Below are 21,560 nucleotides of genomic sequence, written 5' to 3' on the forward strand. Positions count from 1 at the left end.
TATTCTTGACGTGAGGGTATTTCTTTTCTCGTTCCCCTTCAAAAGGGTGCGGTAGCTTGCGAAGGAAAATACCAATCCTTAGTGTGTTACATGTGCCTTCCTTGGAGAAGTCACAAAAGGGAAAATCGATCTCAAAGCTATGAACTCGCAGCTTCAAATAATAACTGCAGTTTAGTGAGTCCTTTCTACGTGCTAAGTGTTTCGTGTACATTATTTCATTTCATGCTTACGCGAAACTTAAATAGCTACTCTTACTGCCATTTTATAGCTGAGGATACTAAGACTTAGAGGCATTAAGTTACCTGTCCACCATCACATGGCCAGTATGTAGCATAATGGTATCTTTGATTCCATCATCTTAACTAATATATTATCCTGCATCTGTAAGTTAAGTGTAGGCATTTACAGGTTCTAGGATGAGACAACAGCAGAGGAACTACTTCCCTACCCACTTCCTCTCCCCATCAAGCATGAAGAGCGTCACTTTCAGCAACCCTCGTGCTCACAGCTCACATACCTCAGACTTTTGAAGCCTGTGATGAACTTGATTATTCAGAAAACAAATGGCCAAAGTAACACAGGTCACAACTCATTTTTTATTTGAAAACAATGTGTTTTTTCCTCTAGAAAAAACGTAGTGAGATTCCGTGTTACTGGGAAAATCAGCCAATGGGATGCCAGAAGCTGAACTGCGCTTTCCATCACAACAGAGGACGTTACGTTGATGGCCTTTTCCTACCTCCAAGCAAAAGTGAGATGTGTTTTTAGTTTTAAAAGAATAGTTGCTATTTAATGAACACCTGCTGTGTGCAGTATATAGAGTACTTTACATACACGGCCTTTTAGTCCTGCAAGAGAACAGTTTTATTTCCACCTTATAGATGAGGGAGCTGAACTCTTCTTTAAGGTTAAATGACTTATACCTAGATAGCCCTGCTCATAAACCAGTAAGTATCATAAGCTTTTGTCGCCAAAAGCCATGCTGCCTCACAAATGTTTCTCGGCATGACAGTTTAGATTACGATAGCTTCATTTCCCATTTTCTTATCAGACCCAATGAGTTTTCCAAAAGAAACTTGATTCTCCAGGCCAGGGTTCGACAGAACTGGCCCCCCACCTGTTTTATAAAATAACCTTCTATTGGAAGGAAGCCATGCCCATTCATTCACATATTTTCTATGGCCAGATTTTATGCTCCTGCTGCAGAGTTGAATAGTTGGGACACAGCAGTCTGCAAAGCCTGAAATACTTACTGTCCCAACTGTTTACAGAAAGGGTTTGCCAACCCTGCTTAGGTGATTAAAATTTGATGGCTACACATTTTGGCCCCCGTTTAAGAGAAAAAAGTGGCTTTGCTCCTCTCTGGTTTGGTTCAGAAGTGTTATATCTACTATCTCTTATTTGCTGAGCAAAAAGCCTCAAATTTCAGTATTAAAATTAAATGTCTAGAATTTGCAACCAGTTTTATACGTCTAGTCTCCAGATTAGTCTGTGTTTTGAACACCTACTTTGAGTGTGTTTATGTACGGTGAGGAGTTACTAGCTAATAGCCCTGTTTTCCCTCCCTGGGAGTGTGCAACTTAATTGTTGAAAATGGGGAAATCGGGTATAAAAGGACAGAAGTGCTCATAAGGAAAATGCACCCAACTTCTATGCGGTTGGAGATTTTTTGATGAAGTGGGACTTTATCTTCTATTTTTAACTTCTGACTGATGTTGTGTATCTAGCTGTGCTCCCCAGTGTGCCTGAGTCACCAGAAGAGGAAGTGAAGGCTAACCAGCTCACAGTTCAACAGAACAAACTGTCTGTCCAGTCTAATCCCTCCCCTCAGCTGCGAAGTGTTATGAAAGTAGAAAGTTCGGAAAATGTTCCCAGCCCCACCCATCCACCCGTTGTAATCAATGCTGCAGATGATGATGAAGATGATGATGGTGAGTTTTCAGCTCTTTCTTTAAGGCAAATAAGTGACTGGGGGTCATTTAGTGAGTTAGAAATCAGAATTAGAGCCTGTTGTTAATTGTACCTTTGCCTTACATGTTGATACATAGATCAGTTTTCTGAGGAAGGCGATGAAAGCAAAACGCCCATCCTGCAACCAACTCCCGAAGTTCACAATGGATTACGAGCAGCTTCTGCCCGCAAACCTGGGGTCACTTTGAAGCAAGGTAAGAAGAGGCCGTCTTGTTGCTGGTGCCTGCTCATGAGCCTTGCAGCACTGTTGAATGTGCCCGAATTCTTTTAAATAACTTGGGAATGGATCACGATCACCGCCACCTCTCTCTCCTCCGCCCCCACTGTACGCACAAGCAGGTTTACACCTACTTTCTCTTATTTGTCCAGAAAACATTTGCCTGCTTGCTGTGCACAAATAAAACACAGAGGGCGTGAGGTGTTCTTTCCTCATGTGGTTTCTGTTTGGGTTTCTCAGGTGAATGTTTGAATTTTGGAATAAAAACCCTTGAGGAAATTAAGTCAAAGAAAATGAAGGAAAAATCCAAGAAGCAAGGTGGTAAGTCATCAGTTTTGACACAGGTGGTCGGATTTTACTACAGGAGAATAACAAGAACCTTCTGATGAGGACACTTGGCAGCAGCCAGAATGAGCACATGTGGTTTGTTTGAAGTAAAGCACAGACTTCTTGAAATCAGGGCGGCTTTTTTAACTCAGAGCTAGACGTGGACAACAGTGTACTGGGAAGAACTGCTCTGTCTTGAGAAAGACAACTCCAAAGAATGGCATATAAATCACACTGAGGCGAGAAAAACTTTATTTTGAATTATTTGAATTCTTCTCAGGAGCTGTTGTCTTCTAGAGCTTGCCTCAGCCTGGTTGGCCTATATTTCCAACCCTAAAAACTACAGATCCAGTGTGAAAAGTAGTATTTAGAGAGGATCAAATGGTTGGTTCTAAGTACTCCCTTGCTAAGGCTTGTTCTTGGAGTTGTGTTTTGCAGATGATTAAAAGACAGATTTTAAAAGGTTGAGTTGACACACTTGGTGGCTGGCGTGCTTCTGAGGTTCACTTTAGGAGCTAGCCTTCTTGGTAAATAAAAGTAGATTCAGTGCCCGAGTCGCTGGAAACAATTTTATATTTTATTTTTACATTGTGACCAAAGCAGAGAAGAAATAGGGATTCTCTCCCCTCTCTTGCCCCACCCTAATTCACCAAAGGCAACTAGGTTTGCCTCTACAAGACTGGCCCGTAGTCCTCCAGTGGTCTGTGTTGAACTTAACTGGTCACAAAAACAATTTCTTGGCTTGTAATGGCTTTATTTTTTCCTAAATTATTTGCTGCTCTCTGACTTGCTTTATTCAGAAGGTTCTTCCGGAGTTTCCAGTCTTTTACTCGAACCTCAGCCCATTCCTGGTCCTGAAAAAGAGAATGTCCGGACAGTAGTGAGGACAGTAACTCTTTCCAGCAAACAAGGTGAGATATAGGTCGGTCGGGGTTGAGAGTTGTCAGGCTACTACTACCGTATAACTGAAAGAGCTAAGTCCTAAGGTGTAGTGTATCTTCGATGGATTTGCAGGAAGACTTTAGTATGTTGGTCACATATAAGGATGAGAAGAAAAATCAGTGCCTTTGACTCTGACTTATAAAAGGTTAAAATTCTTGTTCAAGCAGCTCTCACATTTATGTATGTTTCATTTTTACATTTACGTTTATCTGTATCCATTCAACAAATTTATTGACTGCCCATTGTGAGTAAAGAACTATAATAAAATCTTTAAGCTGTAGAAAAATGGAAGTCTTTTCTCTCAATAGTTTTAAATGTGGTAAGAGATAATGACTTAAGTAAGTGTAGTGTAGATACATTTAAATGTGCTGTTGAAACAACAAAGAGCTAGAAGAAAGAGAGCTCACTTTTTGCTGGTAATCAAAGTTCTGTACAAGGGTTAGCAGTGGAGTAGAGTGTGGTTTCATTGAGCGTTATCGAGGTGCACAAGCAAAAAGAAGAGCTTGGGTTTTATAATCAGCTGGTCAGAACACAGCCTGTGTTCATATGCTTGGCTACTGTTAGAATTAGGACTGTGTTATTAATTCCCTTTGGGCTGCGCATTTGGCTATTTAAATTATTATTTAATAGGGCACCTGGATGGCACAGTCAGCTAAGCACCCGACTCTTTGTTTTGACTTAGAGGTCATGATCCCATGATTCATGAGTTCGAGCCCCTCGTCAGGCACTACGCTGACAGCGCAGTCTGCTTGGGATCCTCTCTCTCTCCCTCTCTCTCTGCCCTTCCCCTGCTCTCACTCTCAAATAAGTAAACTTTTTAAAAAATTATTTAATAGGTTAAATCTTTTTTTCCCAGTGCGATATAGTCTTTTTTTTTTTTAATAATTAATTTATTTTTTAATTCCGGTGAGGTATAGTCTTAATACTGAGACCTGACTTTCAAGAGACTTCCTGGGTGGACTTATCAGAGCATACGTTGTAACCCATTATTAGTTACTGAATACAGAAAAATGGACTAATGGTAGAGAAATCCTGTTTTTGCCATTTCAGGAGAAGAACCCTTGGTAAGATTGAGTCTAACCGAGAGACTGGGAAAACGAAAATTTTCAGTAGGTGAGATAAATTTGGGGCAGATCCTTTGTGGTTTTCTGTTTGTGCATTAACACGGTATGTCCTCCAGAACATGAACGTCCTGTCGATACTGATTTGCTGGTCCTTCTGAATTCTTGGCTGCAAGAACTTACAGAATTTCTTGATGTTTTTCACGTATGCGTTAATACCTTTTATTGATTACAGAAATTTGTAGTGTTACAATTTAGACTATAACCAGCTTTTTAGAAGGTACTGTGTGGAAAAAGCCGTAAAGAAGATATCTCTTTGTTTCTATGGACAGATTGGAACTTGAGTTTTTTAGCCAAAAAATATGACTTTTTATTTAAATGTCAGCATACATGTAAACTTTGTGATTTTATGGTTTCACATTTAAATTACAAATGAGAATGGAGAGAAAAATCCTACCTTGTGTCTAGTCTCTCCAGTTTCTAATGGGACCCTGCAAAGATGATACCTTCAGTCGGGCAACCTGAAAAACAACTTTCAGCTGGTGACACGTAGACACCTTGTGTAGAGCAGTACAAGACAGCAAACCAGGGGGCGGGAAACCTGGTTCAGGTCTTGGCTCTATCACTAATTGGCGACTTCAGTAACCTACAGAATCCTTCATAACCTTAGATTTCTTATCTAGAAGAGAGGGCTATTTAGTCTTCAGAGTCTTCATGTCACAGGAAAATGTAATGATTGCTTTGCTGGTCACCTAATCATCACAGGTGCATTTAACCCCAGATATGCCTAGAATTCAGCAGTTGGCCAAATAAGATTTTTGTTTGTATGTGTTTTTGTTTTTGGTTTTTTTCCCACATAATCCCAATTCTGAATTTTGGCCTTAATCAGTGCTTATCATTCAGGGCCATTTGTAGTTTTAGTCTATTATTTGGTAGGTGTTGATTTGTGTGTTCTAATTTTTTGTTCCTTATTTTTTCTTTCTGCTACCTTTGTATTCTCTAACACTGAATTCTAAGGAAGCTAGTGAATGAACACACCATATAAACGCAGAAAACTTAACAATCATTCTGTGTTGTCTGTTTGCTTATAGTTCTTTACCTTGTTGAAGATGGATTTAAACTCTTAAACTAAGTTCTGTCTGTTTGTAGGTGGTGACAGCGATCCTCCATTAAAGCGTAGCCTTGCACAGAGGTTAGGGAAGAAAGTTGAAGCTACAGAAACAAACACTGACAAAGCACCAAAGAAAGGTACCTTCATTCTAATACACGTGTGCGTGTGTGTGCGTGTGTGTGTGTGTAATCATGACGCTTCTCTCTTGTAATGTTATCAAGGATGGTTTGTATTTTTTGTGGTTGTTGTTCAGGTAACTCAGATTATCTTGTGTCTGTATTCAACAACAAACATTTGAGTGTTTACTCTGCTAGATTCTAGGTAGATGCCACTGGATAAAATAAATACCATCACAGTCCTCAGAAGTTTATAGTATAATGGCAGACGGGAATATTTCTATATATTGTGATAAATTCTGTGACAGAAAAAGTACACGGTGTTGGGCACCTGAGTGCCTCAATCGGTTATGTGTCCGACTCCTGCCTCCCACACACCCCCATATAAAGCTTTTTAAGCCATTGTAGAGCCTTTGGGCTTAGTAGCAATCCATGGGAAGGTTATGAAGGAGAATCAAAAGCTCAGATATGCATTTTAGAACCATGACCCTGCCTAAAATACGGAGAAAGATTAGAAGGAGACAAGAATGCTGTCCAGAATATTAGTTAGCAGGATGTTAAAATAATCTGGAGGAGAGGAGTTAGTGACATAGATATAGGGGTCCTGGAAGTTGGTACGGAGAGATATGGACTAACTTGAGGATGTTTGGGAGTTAGAGTGATTACCTAGTTGAAGTTCTAATTATGGAAAGAAATCAAGGTTGGAATTTTTTTTTCCTTTTATGACTTAGCAATGAAACACTGGTGTTAATTACTAAAAAAAAAAAACTTTTTTTTTATTGTGTTTAGTTTTAACTTCTCTCTCTTTTTTTAATGTTTATTTTTGAGAGAGAGAGAGAGAGCATGAGCAGGGAGGGGCAGAGAGAAAAAGGGACAGGAAATCTGTAGTGGGCTCTGCAGTGACAGCACAGAGCCTGATGCGGGGCTTGAACTCAACGAACCACAAGACCATGACCTGAGCCAAAGTTGGACGCTTAACCAACTGAGCCACCCAGGCGCCCTCCAAGAGGCTTTGATGGGTAGCTGTTCTTATTTAGAGTCTTCCTTGCATTCTCAGAGCGAGTAGAAGTTATTCTTTTTCTATGCAGCTATACCCTTTATCTCCTGGCCTATTGATCATATTGAAAATTTTCATAACTAAGAAGCCTATTTTAAAATAGATTTGAGGGGCACCTGGGTGGCTCAGTCATTTGAGCATCCAACTTCAGCTCAGGTCATAATCTCACTATCCATGAGTTCGAGACCCCCGCCGGGCTCTGTGCTGACAGCTCAGAGCCTGGAGCCTGCTTCGGATTCTGTGTCTCCCTCTCTCTCTGCCCCTCCCCCACTTATGCCCTCTCTCTCTCTCTCTCTCTCTCTCGCTCTCTCTCTCTCTCTCGCGCGCGCGCGCGCTCTCTCTGTCAGAAATAAATAAACATTAAAAAAAACTTTTTTTTAAATAAGTAAAATAGATTTGAGGGATGGGAGCCTTTTGATGCCACTAAGACTTTAGAAGGCTGTACAATAACAAAATTATTTCCCTGAATTCAGTAGTTTTTGCTTTTCAGATCTAAGAAAAAATTTTTTAACTTTCTGGAATACTCTAGGGAATTCATGATTCACATAGGTCTGTTTTGTGGAAAAGAAAAATTTTAAGATCTTAAGAGGGTTTTTTTTGTTTGTTTTTTAAGAATTTGCATTAGAAGAGAAACATAAGTCCAATTTGTAAACTTTGGGGGGAAAAGTTCTGGGGCACCTGGGTGGCTCAGTCAGGTATCCAACTCTTAATTTCAGCTCTGGTAATGATCCCAGCATCATGGGATCAAGCCCTGTGTCAGGCTCTGCATGGAGAACGGAGCCTGCTTAAGATTCTCTCTCCCTCTTGCCCACTCACGTGCACATGCTCTCTCTCTAAATTAAAAAATAATAGTAATAATAATAATGAAGAAAAAAGCCTGGGTTCAACTTTTTTTTTCTTTTTTCTTTACAGTTCACGTTTCCAAGTCTCTGAAGGAGCGATTAGGCATGTCAGCTGGTCCAAACAGTGAGGAGGCAGCAGGTAAGTAAACTCTAAAACCAGCTTCTGTTATTTTTTTTTTCCTTGCCGTAACAATCTAAGTAATTAATTACTCACTGGTATGAATCCTCTTCTTAAAAGATGGCAAAATCATTAGTTCACCATAGCATTAGTAGTAAGAAACTGGAAACCACCTAAATAGCCAACAAAAAGAAATCCAGTTCAATTAAGGTAGTTATGTACTAACGTAATTATTGTCATAAGTCATGTTCTAACAATAATGATGTGGAAAATTTCTCACATTATATTGAATGAAGAAAGGTTACAAAAGAACACATAGTGCTTTTGACTTTTTGATGTAGGGTAAGAACCTTATTTTATGGGAGTGATGAAATTTATTTTCTTACTCTAGGAACTTATTCTCGGGAGTAGCATCCATATATATGAGATGACTCCAGTTTTGTAAAGATAAAAGTATATGCCTACAAAGAACACTGCAAAAAATACACCAAAATATTAACGTTTGTTTTATTTGGGTGTTGAGGTTTTAAGTATTTTAATTTTCTTCCTTATATTGAGATTTTAATTTTTCAGTAATCTCTACACCCAACATGGGACTCAAACCCACAACCCTGAGATCAAGACACACATGCTTCACTAGCTGAGCCACCCGTAATTTTTAAACCTTTTAAATTTGAAAGTCTAACTACTTAGCATATACATGTATACAGTTTAATGAATAGTAAAATGAACATGTACTCTAGCCCTTCAGCTTTTTTATACATTGCTAGATTCAGTTTGATGTTTGGTTGTTTTTGTTTTTTGTTTTTTGTTTTTTTAAGTACTCTCTGTACCCAAAGTCGGGCTCAAACTCTCAACCCAGAGAGCAGGAATTGCACACTCTACTGACTGAGTCAGCCAGGCGCTCCTCACTTTGATGCTTTTTAGTTTTTATATCTGTTTATGAATCGTGTTGGCATGTGCTCTTTTTTCATACTGTCTTCATCTGGTTTGTGTGTTAAGATTTTGCCAGCATCATAAAAAGGGAGTCTGATGTCAAACATTATTACCCTTGTAAAGAACCTGAATTTATTCTTCAGAAACTTTTAGTTGGGATTTTCTTTACCCTTCCCTACTATGCTGTGACTTTAGTACGGTGGCTCTAAACGTGGAACTTTCTGTTCATTCAGACCAGTATTCAGGTGGGCCCTCAAATCTAAGGACTTAACCTTTTTTTAGTTCTAGAAAACATTCTTCCAATTTCTTTGAGTATTCCTTTCCCACCCTTCTTTTTAGTTTTCTCTTTGTGGAATTCTTACTAGACAGAGGTTGGAACTTTTGGACATAGGCTTCTCATGTGTTTTAATCTTGTCTTCATATTCTCCATTCCTTTGGGTTTTGGGGTTTTGCCTCACCTTCTATGGTCTTTGCTTGGCTTTATTTTCTAGGTCAGGAATATAGTAAATATTTTAGGCTTTGCAAAGGTTTGTGGTCTCCATTGCAACTACTCCACCCTGCCGTTGTGGTGTGAAAGCAGCCTTGTACAATATGTAAATGCGTCCGTGCAGCTATGTTCTAATAAAGTTGTATTTATAAAATTGAGATCATGGCCACATTGGGCCCAGCAACTATAGTTTGTTAAACCTGTTCTAGATGGCTGATTTTTGACCAGGTTGGTGGGGGTTTTTTTATTAGTTCCTTCTGTTGGATTTATTTTTGCACTTGTGTTTTTGTTTTCCAAGACCCTTTTTTGGTTCTCTGATTTCTCCGTCTTTTACAGCCTGATTTCAGGCTGCTCTGGAGTTTCTAATTTGAACCTTTTAAAAAATGTGTGAGTATATTATTTGGTCATCTTCATCGCTTCTCTCTATTTTGGTTCACTGTTTTTTTTAATTTATTCTTTTAATTTTAGAGAGTGCACAAGCAGAGAGAGGGGAGAGGAAGAGAGAATCTTAAGCAGGCTCCACGCTCAGTGCAGAGCCAGACATAGGGCTCTGTCCCCCAACGCTGGGATCATGACCTAAGTCCAAATCAAGAGTCAGACACTCAACCAACTGAGCCATCCACCCGGGCGTCTCTGGTTCACTTTTAATGTTACTGCTTTTTCATAGCTGTAAGTTCCTAGCCTGGGTTTCCTGTGTGGGTTCTAACCAACTTGTCCTCAGGTGATCCTCCCTCCCGACTGGGAGACACAAGTAAGGTCCGCCTAAGTGGGGAAGGTGTACTTACTGAAAGGCAGTTGTGTGGGTTGCAGGCTAGAAGACTGGGGGCTCATACCATTGCCACAGTAAGAAGTTTCTTTACTTTCAGAGCACAGCCACTTTCTTTCCTTCCCTAGCTGTACTTTTTCTTCTTGTCCCCTGTTCTTTTTCTGCTTGTCATTTGTTTCATCTTCTCCCTTCAGCCCCGACCTCCTAATGTGCTCCCCTCCCCAGCGGATTCTCCTCGTTTTAGGGAGCAGTTCTCAGGAGAAGGTCATGACTGGTCCAGCTGTTCTATAAGTCATCCTTAAATTTCTTTTTTCCTTTTTTTTTTTAAGTTTCATCATGAAAGTGCCTTTTTTTTTTTTTTAAGTTTATTTATTTTGAGAGAGAGAGCGTGTGAGCGTGAAAGCAGGAGGGTTAGAGAGGGAGAGACAGGATCCCAAGTAGACTTCGCACTGTCAGCACAGAGCCCAGTGTGGGGCTCAATCTCACAAGCCTTGAGATGATGACCTGCGCTGAAACCAAGAGTCGGATGCTTAACTGACTAAACCATCCAGGTGCCTCCCATCCTTACGTTTCTACCCACTGTTGCTTTTCCTGCTAGTTTGGCGGGTTTTCTTTGGCTCTGCTGGGAAGAACAGATCTCACTCCTACAGTTTTTTTTTGTTGTTGTTCTTTTTCTGTTTTTCTGTAAATTCAGACAGCTGCTGTCTTATCTCAGAAATCCCTCAAGATTTATGCTCTGCCGGTGGTAGCCTTGTTTTCCAGCGCTGTGGATTTCTTCTACTTTTATTATCTTCTCTGTCGTTTTGATAAAATGTTGGTAGAGTGGGGAAACAAGGTCTTCATGTCCCCGTTCACGCGCTCCCTTGGAGTGGTAATTCTGAGATCAGCCCACTGTCTTCAAATGGAAGAATTTGTATTCGAGACACCTAAGGAAGTGATTCAGTGTCTCTGTTTGAGTGCTGTCTATGTACGGCTACTGTACTGACATATTTCAGATAACTAAATATAGCCCCTTTTCATGAAGTATCTATCTGGTGTGGTTGGAAATACACACACTTGAAGTACTGTGTGAGCAGTGCTATGATCAGAGAAATCAGCTAGATTGGAGGGTGTCAGGTTCTAAACTGAACTCAGTTAAAACTAACTAGGCAGCAGGAGAAAGACCAGTAGGGAATATTCTGTGTAGACGGGACGGCACATTCAAAGGTTCAAAAGGTGAAACCAAGTGTGATGATGTGTTTAAGGTTGTTAAAGGATATTTTTGGGTTTTGATCTTGCATGAAGAGCTGTCATTCACTTATCAAATGTGTGTGTACAGTCTCCAAATTTTCCCACATTACATCATTCTTTATTTTAGCCCTTCACTAGTGAGGACAGGCATATCTGTCAGTGTGAATTTGCTCTTCAAACAGATGTAGAGTGATGAATGTGTCATTAAAAATAGCTCTTCGGCGGCATGCCACTCTCTGAGCCTTTCCCATTTCTCTTCTGTCTTGGACCCGTCCCACCTCCTTTTCATCCTTCACATATCACTTGAATATTACTTCCTCTGAAAAGCTTCCCTTCACCGGTTCCTGGGCAGAGGTTGGGGTTCTTGCTGTCTGTTCCTATGTGTTAGCATCACACTTCCTGTATCAGATTATCATTGTTGGGGCGCCTGGCTGGCTAAGTCCTTAGGGGAGGGAGGGTGACTCTTGATCTCAGGGTCATGAGTTCAAGCCCCCGTGTTAGGTGTAGAGCTTACTTAAAAAACAACAACATATCACAACGTTATTATCACACTTTGTTGTTGCCTGTTTGGTCTCTCTGAGTTTAAATTACATGTGGGTAGATACTGTGTTTTGCTTACCGTTCTTTTTCTAGCACGGTGTCCAGCACATGTTTAGATCCATAAATGAATGGAAGAATTAGTTCATTACTAGTTTGGTGAGATTTACAGTGACCGATTTCTCCAGCTAGTAAGTGGCTTTGAGGTTCTTCGGGAATAAGCTTCTGAATAGAACTCTAACAAATCAGTAATTTTTGCCACCTAAGCGTTTTCCTTGAGGGCCACTTCCTGAAACTTGGAGTCTTCTGAAACTGAAAATGAGACTAATAATACTTTGATCATTTTAATTACCTGCCTAAATGATACTACTCTGTTAGGACTCTGTCCTGATCCAAGAACAGAAAGATCGTAAGTTGTTAAGAGATAAACTCCAAATACAGTGACTTGTTTTTTCCCCCATGAAAACAGAGAGAGTTACTAAAGTTGGTGAGATTCACGTGAAGACATTAGAAGAAATTCTTCTTGAAAAAGCTAGTCAGAAACGTGGAGAATTACAACCTAAACTCAAGACAGACGGACCTTCAAAAGTCGATGATTCTACTTTAGGAACAAGAAGCCCCTCCACTATCCGAATCAAAACCTTCTCTGAGGTCTTGGCAGAAAAGAAACATCGGCAGCAGGAAGCAGAGAGACAAAAAAACAAAAAGGATGTAACTTGTATCAAGCTGAAGGCCGACAGCGAAATTAAAAAAACGGTGGTTTTGCCACCTCTAGTCATCAGCAAAGTAACGTCGGAGGAGCCCGCAGGGAGAACCAAGTCTATGCAGGAAGTGCACATCAAGACGCTGGAGGAGATTAAACAGGAGAAGGCGCTGCGCGGGCAACAGAGCTCAGAGAGCAGCATCGGTTCCCAGCAGCAACCCGAGGCCACCCCCGGGGCAAGGCGGCTTCTCCGAATCACAAAAAAACCTGGTAAGGACACAGTTCGGTCTGTGGCGCCATTTCCCCATTTCCCCAAGTCGTGTGTCAGAGGGCGGTGGTGCACGCTGTGTTCGTAGGAGTTCTGCCAGAACTGTACTCGGATAACTTTGAAGACCACTGGATCCGATGAAGTTAAGCTGTTTCTTTACAGGAGCGCCTGATATTTTAACAGGCATTTCTAAGCTTTATGAGGACGATGGGCTTTATCTACAATTTTAGTTGTCCTATCTTATCTTTATTTTTATGAAGAAAAGTTTTGCTTTAATCTGTTACTGAAGTTGCAGCCTAAGTGAGAGAATTGATGATGTGTTTAATGTGAATATAGGTATAAAAGAAGAGAAGAAACTTCAAGAAGGAAATGAAGTGGTTTCTCAGAGCACTGTTACTAGAACAGAGGCTAAAGAGGTGAGTTTATTTTAGATCATTGTATAGTTTTGTTCATGGCAAGCAAAGGCCAAATGAATGGTAAAATGTGCCTTTTAGTTTTAGCATAATAAATTTCTATGTAACATTTCACTGATAAGTTAGGGAAACAAGCTTTCACTGTGCTTATAATTTTCTGTGAGAGTTTTCTGTACTTCTCTGTATCTCCGTGTTCTCTACCCCTTTAAAGTTGTTTTTAATTGGTCGCTTAATATTTTTTTAATGTTTATTTTGAGAGAGAGAGTGTGGGAGAGCTCACACAAGCGGGGGAGGTGGGGCGGGTAGAGGATCTGACACTGGCTCCATGCTGACAGCAGAGAGCCTAATGAGGGGCTCTCACTCATGAACTGCAAGATCACGACCTGAGCCAAAGTCGGATGCTTGACCAACCGAGCCACAGGCACCCCCATTTAATATTTAAAAAAAATTTTTTTCAATGTTTATTTTTGAGAGAGAGAGAGTATGATCCGGGGAGGGGCAGAGAGAGAGAGAGAGGGAGAGAGAGAGAAACAGAATCTGAAGCAGGCTCCAGGCTCTGAGCTCTCAGCACAGAGCCCGGTGCGGGGCTCGAACCCACAAACCATGAGATCATGACCTGAACCGAAGTCGGGCGCCTTAACTGACTGAGCCACCCATTTAATATTTTCTAAATTAAGCATAATGTCACCCATTGTACAAAACTTGGGAACTTTTATTTTTTTAATAAAGAATAATGCTTATAATTCCACAACTCAGATGTAGTAACCATTAGGTTTCTTCATGGATTTCTTGCAAGCCTTTTGTTTATATACACATGTATATGTGAACTTGTTCAGTGTTTAACTCATGTTTAGAAAATGGTTGAGGGGCTCCTGGGTGGCTCAGTTGGTTAAGCATCTGACTCTTGATTTCGGCTCAGGTCACATGATCTCACAGTTTATGGGTTTGAGCCCCGCATTGGACTGACAGCACAGAACTTGCTTGGAATTCTCTGTCTCTCTCTCTCTCTCTCTCTCTCTCTCTCTCTCTCTCTCTCTGTCTCTCTTGCCCCTCCCCCACTCTCTCTGTTTCTCAAAAATAAACATTAAAAAAATAAAGTAATTGAGAACTCTACAGTGTATCATTGTGCAGCCTGCTTTAATTATGCCGTATTCATAATTCTTCAAGACATTAGTTGGCCACATAATGTTCTATTATGTCAATATAGTCTGTTTCTGGACATGTAGATGTAGTTTTATACAGTTAAGAGCATGAATATCATTGAACATAAATCTTTGTGCCAGTGTCCGATTAGGAGGCGTTTGTAGTTGACTTAGGGTCAAGATCATCTATCCTATAACATTGGGGTTTTTGTTGTTCCACACATTTTTTTTTTTTTAATGTTTATTTTGAGAAAGAGCATGCAGACACATGCACGGGGGAGGGACAGAGAGAGGGGGAGAGAGAGAATCCCAATCAGGTTCCGTGCTGTCAGCACAGAGTCGGATGCAGGGCCTAGTCCCACCAATCAGGAAATCATGACCTGAGTGGAAATCAAGAGTCGGTCGCTTAACTGACTGAGCCACCCAGGTGCTCCTTGTTCCATGTATCTTTAACGTTCATCTTCAGCTTGGCATTTTCCGTTTAATATCAGCTCTTGTGTTCTAGATCACGTCAAACTCTGCTAGACTTAGAGGTCAGCCTAGTAACTTATAAATAAGATTTTCTTAATTGAAATAAAATTGACATTATATTAGTTTCAGCTTTAGTTTTTTTCTTTGAAACAAGTTTTTTGTTTTGTTTTTTTTTAAGATTTAAATTTTGGGGTGCCTGGGTGGCTCAGTTGGATCTGGCTCTTGGGCATGAGTTCAAGCCCCACGTTGGGCTCTGTGCTGGGTGTGAAGCCTACTTTTAGATAGATAGATAGATAGATAGATAAAGATTTTATTTGTAAGTAACCTGTATACCCAATGTGGGGCTCAAACTCACAGCCCTGAGATCAAGAGTTGCATGTTCTACTAGCTGAGCCAGCCAGGTGCCCTAAGTTTTTTGTTTTTTGTTTTTTGTTTTTGTTTTTGAGATCTAAAGAAAGCCTGGTAACTTACAAATAATAATTATCATACAGATTGTTGGGGGTACTAAGTTTTCAAGTCTGTCATTTAAATTTATCCACAGGCTTCAGAAGAGACCACAGGAGTTGGCATCCCTAAAATTCAAGCCAAGAGATGTGAGACCATGAGAGAGAAGCACATGCAGAAACAATTGGAGAGGGGAACGACGCAGAAGGAAAAATCAGTTTTGACACCCCTTCGGGGAGATGTAGACTCCTGCAACACTCAGATAGCAGAGAAGGCCCTGCTCGCGGCTGCGCCAGGCATCACACGGCACCTGACAAAGCGGCTGCCCACAAAGTCGTCCCAAAAAGCAGAGGTAGAAACCTCAGGAATTGGGGACTCAATATTGAATGTGAAATGTGCAGCACAGACTTTGGAAAAAAGGGGTAAAGGTGAGTGGTTTTGGTAAAGTGTGTTGCTTTAGGATTTCACAATTGCCGAGTTTCTAGTAACTCCTGGCAACAGTTGAGTCAGATTCTGGTTGTGTTGTATGCTGGTCACGCAGGTGGAGAGTAGGATTTTTGATAATTCTATTTAAAATAAAGACAAAACTAGAGGAGTTCCTTTCTCAGAATTTAAAGTTGCTGTTAGAGGTGCCTGACTCAGTCAGGTTGAGCGGTCGACTTCGACTCAGGCCGTGATCTCACGGGCTGTGGGTTCGAGCCCCACATTGGGCTCCATGCTGACAGCGCAGAGTCTGCTTGAGATTCTCTCTCTCTCAAAATCAGCTAATAAACTGGAAAAAAAAAAAAAAAAAAGAAGAGAAAGAGCTTTGTCTAAAGCTCGCTTCGGCAGCACGTAACTAAAATTGGGACGCTGCAGAGAAGACTAGCATGGCCCCCAGGCAAGGATGGCATGCAGATTCGTGAAGGATTGCATATTTTTTGTTTTTTTTTTTTCAACGTTTATTTATTTTTGGGACAGAGGGAGACAGAGCATGAACAGGGGAGGGGCAGAGAGAGAGGGAGACACAGAATCGGAAACAGGCTCCAGGCTCTGAGCCATCAGCCCAGAGCCTGACGCGGGGCTCGAACTCACGGACCGCGAGATCGTGACCTGGTGAAGTCGGACGCTTAACCGACTGCGCCACCCAGGCGCCCAGGATTGCATATTTTTAAACAAGTCATGGGACGTAATGTACCATAGTTAACTACTACTGTGTTGCAGGGGCACCTGGGTGGCTCAGGTGGCTAAGCGTCTAACTTCAGCTCAGGTCATGATCTCACGATTCATGGGTTCGAGCCCCGCAAAGGGCTCTCTGCTGACAGCCTGGAGCCTGCTTCAGGTTCTGTGTCTCCATCTCTCTCCGCCCCTCCCCCACTTTTACTCTCTCTCTTAAAAAATGAATAAATGTTAGAAAACAAAATTAAAAAAAAAAAACCGTATTGCATATTTGAAAGTTGCTAGGAGAGTAGATCCTAAAAGTTCTCACACAAAAAAAATTGTAACTGTGTATGTACTAAGTAGACTTACCATGGCCGTCATCCGATCACAGTATATTGAATCATTATGTTGTATGCCTTAAGCTAATATAATGTTAATATGTCAGTTACATCTCCGTGGGGGAAAAAGCTTTCTGTGGTGTTATCTTTCCTCTGGTTTTGAAGAAGGAAAACACCAGGGAATGGAAGAACAGCAAATTCAAGAGCCACTGGAAGGGATTATTTGAGTATACATCTACATTATGCCCACATGTATAGTGCAGATCATTCATGGATTGTTTTCATTTTGGGGTGTGTGTGTTATTTCCAGTATCGTGAAGGAAGGTCGATATTGTAAATTATTCTCCATGTGAAAGAGGAATTATTCTAGCTCTTAATCAGATATTTTCTGTCCCTTGTAGCTAAACCCAAAGTCAACGTGAAGCCATCTGTCGTTAAAGTGGTCTCATCCCCCAAGTTGGCCCCCAAGCGCAAGGCGGCGGAGGTGCACCCTGCTGTCATTGCAGCTGTGAAGCCACTCGGCTCCAGCAGCGTCCTACAGGAAAGCCCCACCAGGAAAGCAGCTGTGGTAAGCGTAGATCCAACTAGATGCTGCTGTGAGCGGTGTGGGAGGAAAGCTGGGACAGGAGCTCTGCCAGCTCCCTGCCTCTGCCGCTTCTGCCGTTGCCTCCGCATCTTGGTAGTTTAGGTTGTTACCGTAGTCTCCGTCTGCAAGCACACCTTTGTGGGGAGGCAGAATGGGATTTTTTTTTTAAAGCGAATTCTTGGGCAGCAAGATATCTTGCCTGTTTCGGCACTCAATCTTGGGACTATTTATTCTTGGATTTCCAGAATAATAACCAAGATTCTGAGAAAGTGGCAGAAGAACATGAGTATGTTCAAATAAAAAAAGCTTGCCTCCCACTGAATCGCCTTACTTTTCCTTTTGTAGGCTGTCATCCCACTCCTCTCTGAGGACAAGTCAGTCGCTCTGCCTGAGACAGAAAAACCCAGAGACAGGTAATACTTGCGATTCTTCCTAAGCAGACTTTAGGCCACTCTTCTTATTTATGCTCTGGAGAATAACACTGCTTCATAAACATTTGAACATTGCCGACTTGGCCACGTCTAAGTAAATGTAAGCTTCCAGTTAATCGCAAGAAAACATGATACTCGGGGTTGCTGTTCTCCTTTGGTGCCATTGTTTATATATTGACTGTATTATTTTTTTTTTGATGTTTTAAATATCTGTTTGAATTCCGCTTCTTTAAAGGATGAAAATGCTTTGTCCCAAATCAGTAAAACAGTTCTGTGTTACGTTTTTTATCAGAAACAGCTCTTTGCTAACTCTTTGTGTTCCTGAGACATTCAGTGGGTGGGACCATTGAATGGTGGGACCATTCAGCCAACCACTGACAAGGCAGTTTTCTAATAATCTTTTGGGTTTTTTCTTACAGTCTTGCGCTGCCTCCGGTCCAGTCCTCTTCCGATCCCTCCCCACCGGAAGTATCTGGCCCTTCTTCATCCCAGGTGGCTACGAAAACTCGCCGACTCAGCTCTGCCTCAACAGGAAAGCCTCCGCTTTCAGTGGAGGATGATTTTGAGAAACTAATATGGGAGATTTCAGGAGGCAAATTAGAAGCTGAGATCGACTTGGATCCTGGGAAAGATGAAGATGACCTTCTGCTTGAGCTGTCAGAGATGATTGATAGCTGAAGGCGGTAGAACACTTAAAACAAAACAAAAAAAAAACACAAAAAAAACAAAAAACTGGACTTAGTTTCATCTATTATAACATTTACCCAAGATGATCATTTCTTTAGTCTAGAATTTGCCCCGTATCAGAAGTATACCTCCGAATTACCTGTCCTGGATTCCTTGGGGTCAGATTTTTAAAGTCCCTTGATAACCATTGTCCATTCGATGCCATTGTCTAGCATCTATAAGAAAAATGTCTTGTCTTACACCTCTCCACAAAAAAACTGAGAGGGAGATCCAAGTCGAAGGGTGCGAGAGAACTTAGTGACTCCTTGAGGTGTTTGTCAGTTTGGGCTTTTTTCCCCTTTGCTGTATATTTCTTTTATGTCTTATCTTAATGTACTTAATGTTACCTGAGTTTGAAAAGGATGAAGACAGCTGCTGCCATTAAGGACCAAATTTCACACTACCACTAAACAAAAAAATCACTCAGTCTGTGTTAAATTGTATGTCTTTTTAAAGGTATTTGGAGATCCAACTAAGCTTTAGAGAGGGCTGAGCAGCTCAGAAAGCTTGTAATCTGGACATAACTTTTTCAACCTGATTTTCATGCTTCTGCTGCTCTGTAAGCCTCTAAAGAGCAATAGCTAATTTATTATTACTGTAATTTTTTAAGGCTTTAAAGTGCCTCAGGGGTCCTCTGAAACTAATTTTCTATTTCTGGGATTCCCTGGATTCTTAACAAGAGATGGTGACAGAATGATTAGAGGAATTCTTTTTTTAGCATGAAAGTTGTCCCTTCTCTTCTTCAGTACTTGCCTCCTACTGGCATTGAATTATCACAGGGATAAAAATTGGTTAATTTTTTATTTCTAACTCTCCCAGCAAACTCGTCTCGCCCAGTATTTATTTGGTACTCGCTAACCGCCAGGGGGAAAAAAAATGGAACTCCTCCAAGCTGCCAATATTTATCTACGAACTGTAGCAGTATGCCGAACCGTACTGTAGCAGGGATTATTGAGATGCTCTGGGGGTGTATTGTATACCTTCCAGTTCTCTTCATTTCGGAATTGAATTTTCTTTTCTTGATGTCGGTCTCCTTCGTATCACCTCAAGGTTTAGACGTGTGAAGGAACAAGCGTGATGGGGAGAAGAGTCTTAAGAGGAGACATGTTGTACATAATCGGAAGGAAGAGGAAAGGAGGACTTGTCCATTTTGATACTTTGCTGTGGGTGGCCAGTTTGTTTCTCATAGGGAAATCTGACCCACCTGTCGTGTTGGCTCCTAAGGAACTGCTGTTGTAAGCGGCTCATCGAGAGTTGAACTTCATGTAGCCTTGTTGGGAATATGGAAAAGGAAGAAAGCCACAGGACTGCCCATTCAGTCTTGGGAAGATCTGGATGATTCTGCACAAGCAAAAATGACTTGAAACTTATGTATAGACACCTCTCTACCAATCCTTCTTCAGCTGACTGAATGTTGTATAATAGCCCTTCTCCAAAGCAGGGGTGGAATGTTCTGGTTTCACCACAGATTTTCTACTCATTTCATTTTTGGAATCAGCTTAAAGATTCCAGGTCCCTTTTGTATATAACCTTTATTCTTTTGCTTTTTTAAAAATAATTTTGTTTCATATTTAAAGTCCTTGTATTAGTCAATGATTCATGTTCAGCATTATTTGAACCATTTGCCATTACAAGAAAGAGAAATACTTATTTGTGTTTTAAATAAAGCCGGTGTAGGAAAGTCTGGACCTTGTGAGTCAAGCGGTCATACGTCACTTCAGCCTAGGGTCTGTCTCGACAGGGTCCCCAGTCACAACGTCGTTGGCCTCTTGTTTAAATGCTCCAATTTCACAGATGACTGTGTTGCTTTAGAAAACTCTCACATGGACGTATTGCCAAACTTCCCCACAAGTATGCTCAGTTTTAGCTGCTTAGGGTTTCCCAACATTAATTGAATTCAGTTCCATTAGCATTGTAACTCAAATAATGCCGTTTGGTTTTTTTTTAAAGAGAGGGTTTAGAAATGATCTTAAGTGGGTTCCATTAAGAATTTTCGAGCATGAGAAAAAATTTTTTTTCAAGCATGAGGTCCTAAAAATTTCAGACAAGTTTTTTCATATAATATGCCAATTTTTTGGTCAAGGGAATACACATAAGTTTGTTACCAGAGAACATAGATTTTTTTCTAATAGTCTAAAAGTAGTTCCAACAAGTCCAATCAACTTTTCACAAATAGCAAACAGATTGTGTGTTGAGGTTCGAGTGATGATGGTTTGCAGTTTTAACAGAAGAGGGCCCAAATGTTGCAGAGTTTGGCCACAGCCAGAAATTTCAAGATGGGCCCCACCCATCTGACTTCATTTAACCTTAATTACCCCGTTAAGGGCCTGTCTCCAACTACGGTCACATTCTGAGCTGCCGTTGGGGAGTGGGTAGGGCTTCAACATAGGAGTTTCAGGGGGCACGCTTCAGCCCATGACAAAAGGCATAAAATAAGTGGCCAGATGAATGAAAAAGCTCTTGAGCCGTATCAGGGGCTGCTGATCTTTGCTAGACTGCCCCTGGCTTTGCAACCCCACTCTTAGGAATGCTCATTCGTCCTAGTCATTCAGCAAGCTGTGAGGCTTCTGGTGGAGACGCAGGGAAGTTGAGCTGAGAGGAAGGATGCTGTTGACTATTGAGGCCTGGAGCTGACACTTCACTCAGGGTGTGTTTCTCTGGACCAGTGTTTCTCAAGCCCTCTTTGCAGACACTTGGAGAGCGTTGTGAAAATCTCAGCGTTTTCCAACATTACGATTAGCTGTAATTGAAAACATTAGTTGTAATTTAAAAAGGGAAACAGGTTTCATAGTACTTTCCACTATTTAATGAATTGATGGAGTTGGTGATACAGTTGACCCTTGGACAACACTGGTTTGAACTGCACAGGCCCACTTATACGTGCATTTTTTTTTTTTTTTTTTTTTTTTGAGTTGACAGCGAAAGCTACGTGGCATTTATTTACAGATGCCCACCCCGGTCTTCAAGGGACCCATGAGAAGGCCACTGATGCAGAGATTGAACCTGCTGCCCTTCCTGGGGAGGCCTCCGGGGCCCTCCGTGGCCTCGGGGAGCCCCAGAACTGGGCAGGGTGGCTGGTCACCCTGTGTCCCTACAAGGTAGTCAGGTTGAGCAGGGGGCCGCTAGCAGGCAGGAGGCTGGGCTGAGGCAGAGGCCCAAAGGGCAAGGATGTTACTGCAT

The 21,560-nt window shown here is 41.3% G+C and overlaps 1 protein-coding gene and 1 non-coding gene across 12 annotated transcripts in view; both read left to right on the forward strand.

Annotated features, from left to right (window-relative positions):
• LOC125155139 (zinc finger BED domain-containing protein 6) overlaps positions 1 to 20,068 on the forward strand; it is a 43,970-nt gene extending 23,902 nt beyond the window's left edge. For all 11 annotated transcript variants that reach the window (XM_047840014.1, XM_047840021.1, XM_047840017.1 and 8 more), the window contains 14 exons: positions 628 to 751; positions 1,728 to 1,931; positions 2,049 to 2,165; positions 2,429 to 2,509; positions 3,316 to 3,426; positions 4,508 to 4,570; positions 5,668 to 5,766; positions 7,715 to 7,783; positions 12,188 to 12,691; positions 13,026 to 13,105; positions 15,257 to 15,587; positions 17,039 to 17,205; positions 17,569 to 17,636; positions 18,074 to 20,068. In XM_047840014.1, the coding sequence (XP_047695970.1) occupies positions 628 to 751; positions 1,728 to 1,931; positions 2,049 to 2,165; positions 2,429 to 2,509; positions 3,316 to 3,426; positions 4,508 to 4,570; positions 5,668 to 5,766; positions 7,715 to 7,783; positions 12,188 to 12,691; positions 13,026 to 13,105; positions 15,257 to 15,587; positions 17,039 to 17,205; positions 17,569 to 17,636; positions 18,074 to 18,332 (2,277 nt within the window). In that variant the 3' untranslated portion in view covers positions 18,333 to 20,068. The remainder of the gene's footprint in view (positions 1 to 627; positions 752 to 1,727; positions 1,932 to 2,048; positions 2,166 to 2,428; positions 2,510 to 3,315; positions 3,427 to 4,507; positions 4,571 to 5,667; positions 5,767 to 7,714; positions 7,784 to 12,187; positions 12,692 to 13,025; positions 13,106 to 15,256; positions 15,588 to 17,038; positions 17,206 to 17,568; positions 17,637 to 18,073) is intronic.
• Positions 15,976 to 16,080, forward strand: LOC125155930 (U6 spliceosomal RNA). Its single transcript, XR_007148436.1, has one exon. It is a non-coding gene; the product is annotated as a U6 spliceosomal RNA (small nuclear RNA).
• Positions 20,069 to 21,560: the final 1,492 nt, after the last annotated feature.

Source organism: Prionailurus viverrinus, chromosome F1 (assembly GCF_022837055.1).
Source record: "Prionailurus viverrinus isolate Anna chromosome F1, UM_Priviv_1.0, whole genome shotgun sequence".
NCBI classification, from domain to species: Eukaryota; Metazoa; Chordata; class Mammalia; order Carnivora; family Felidae; genus Prionailurus; species Prionailurus viverrinus.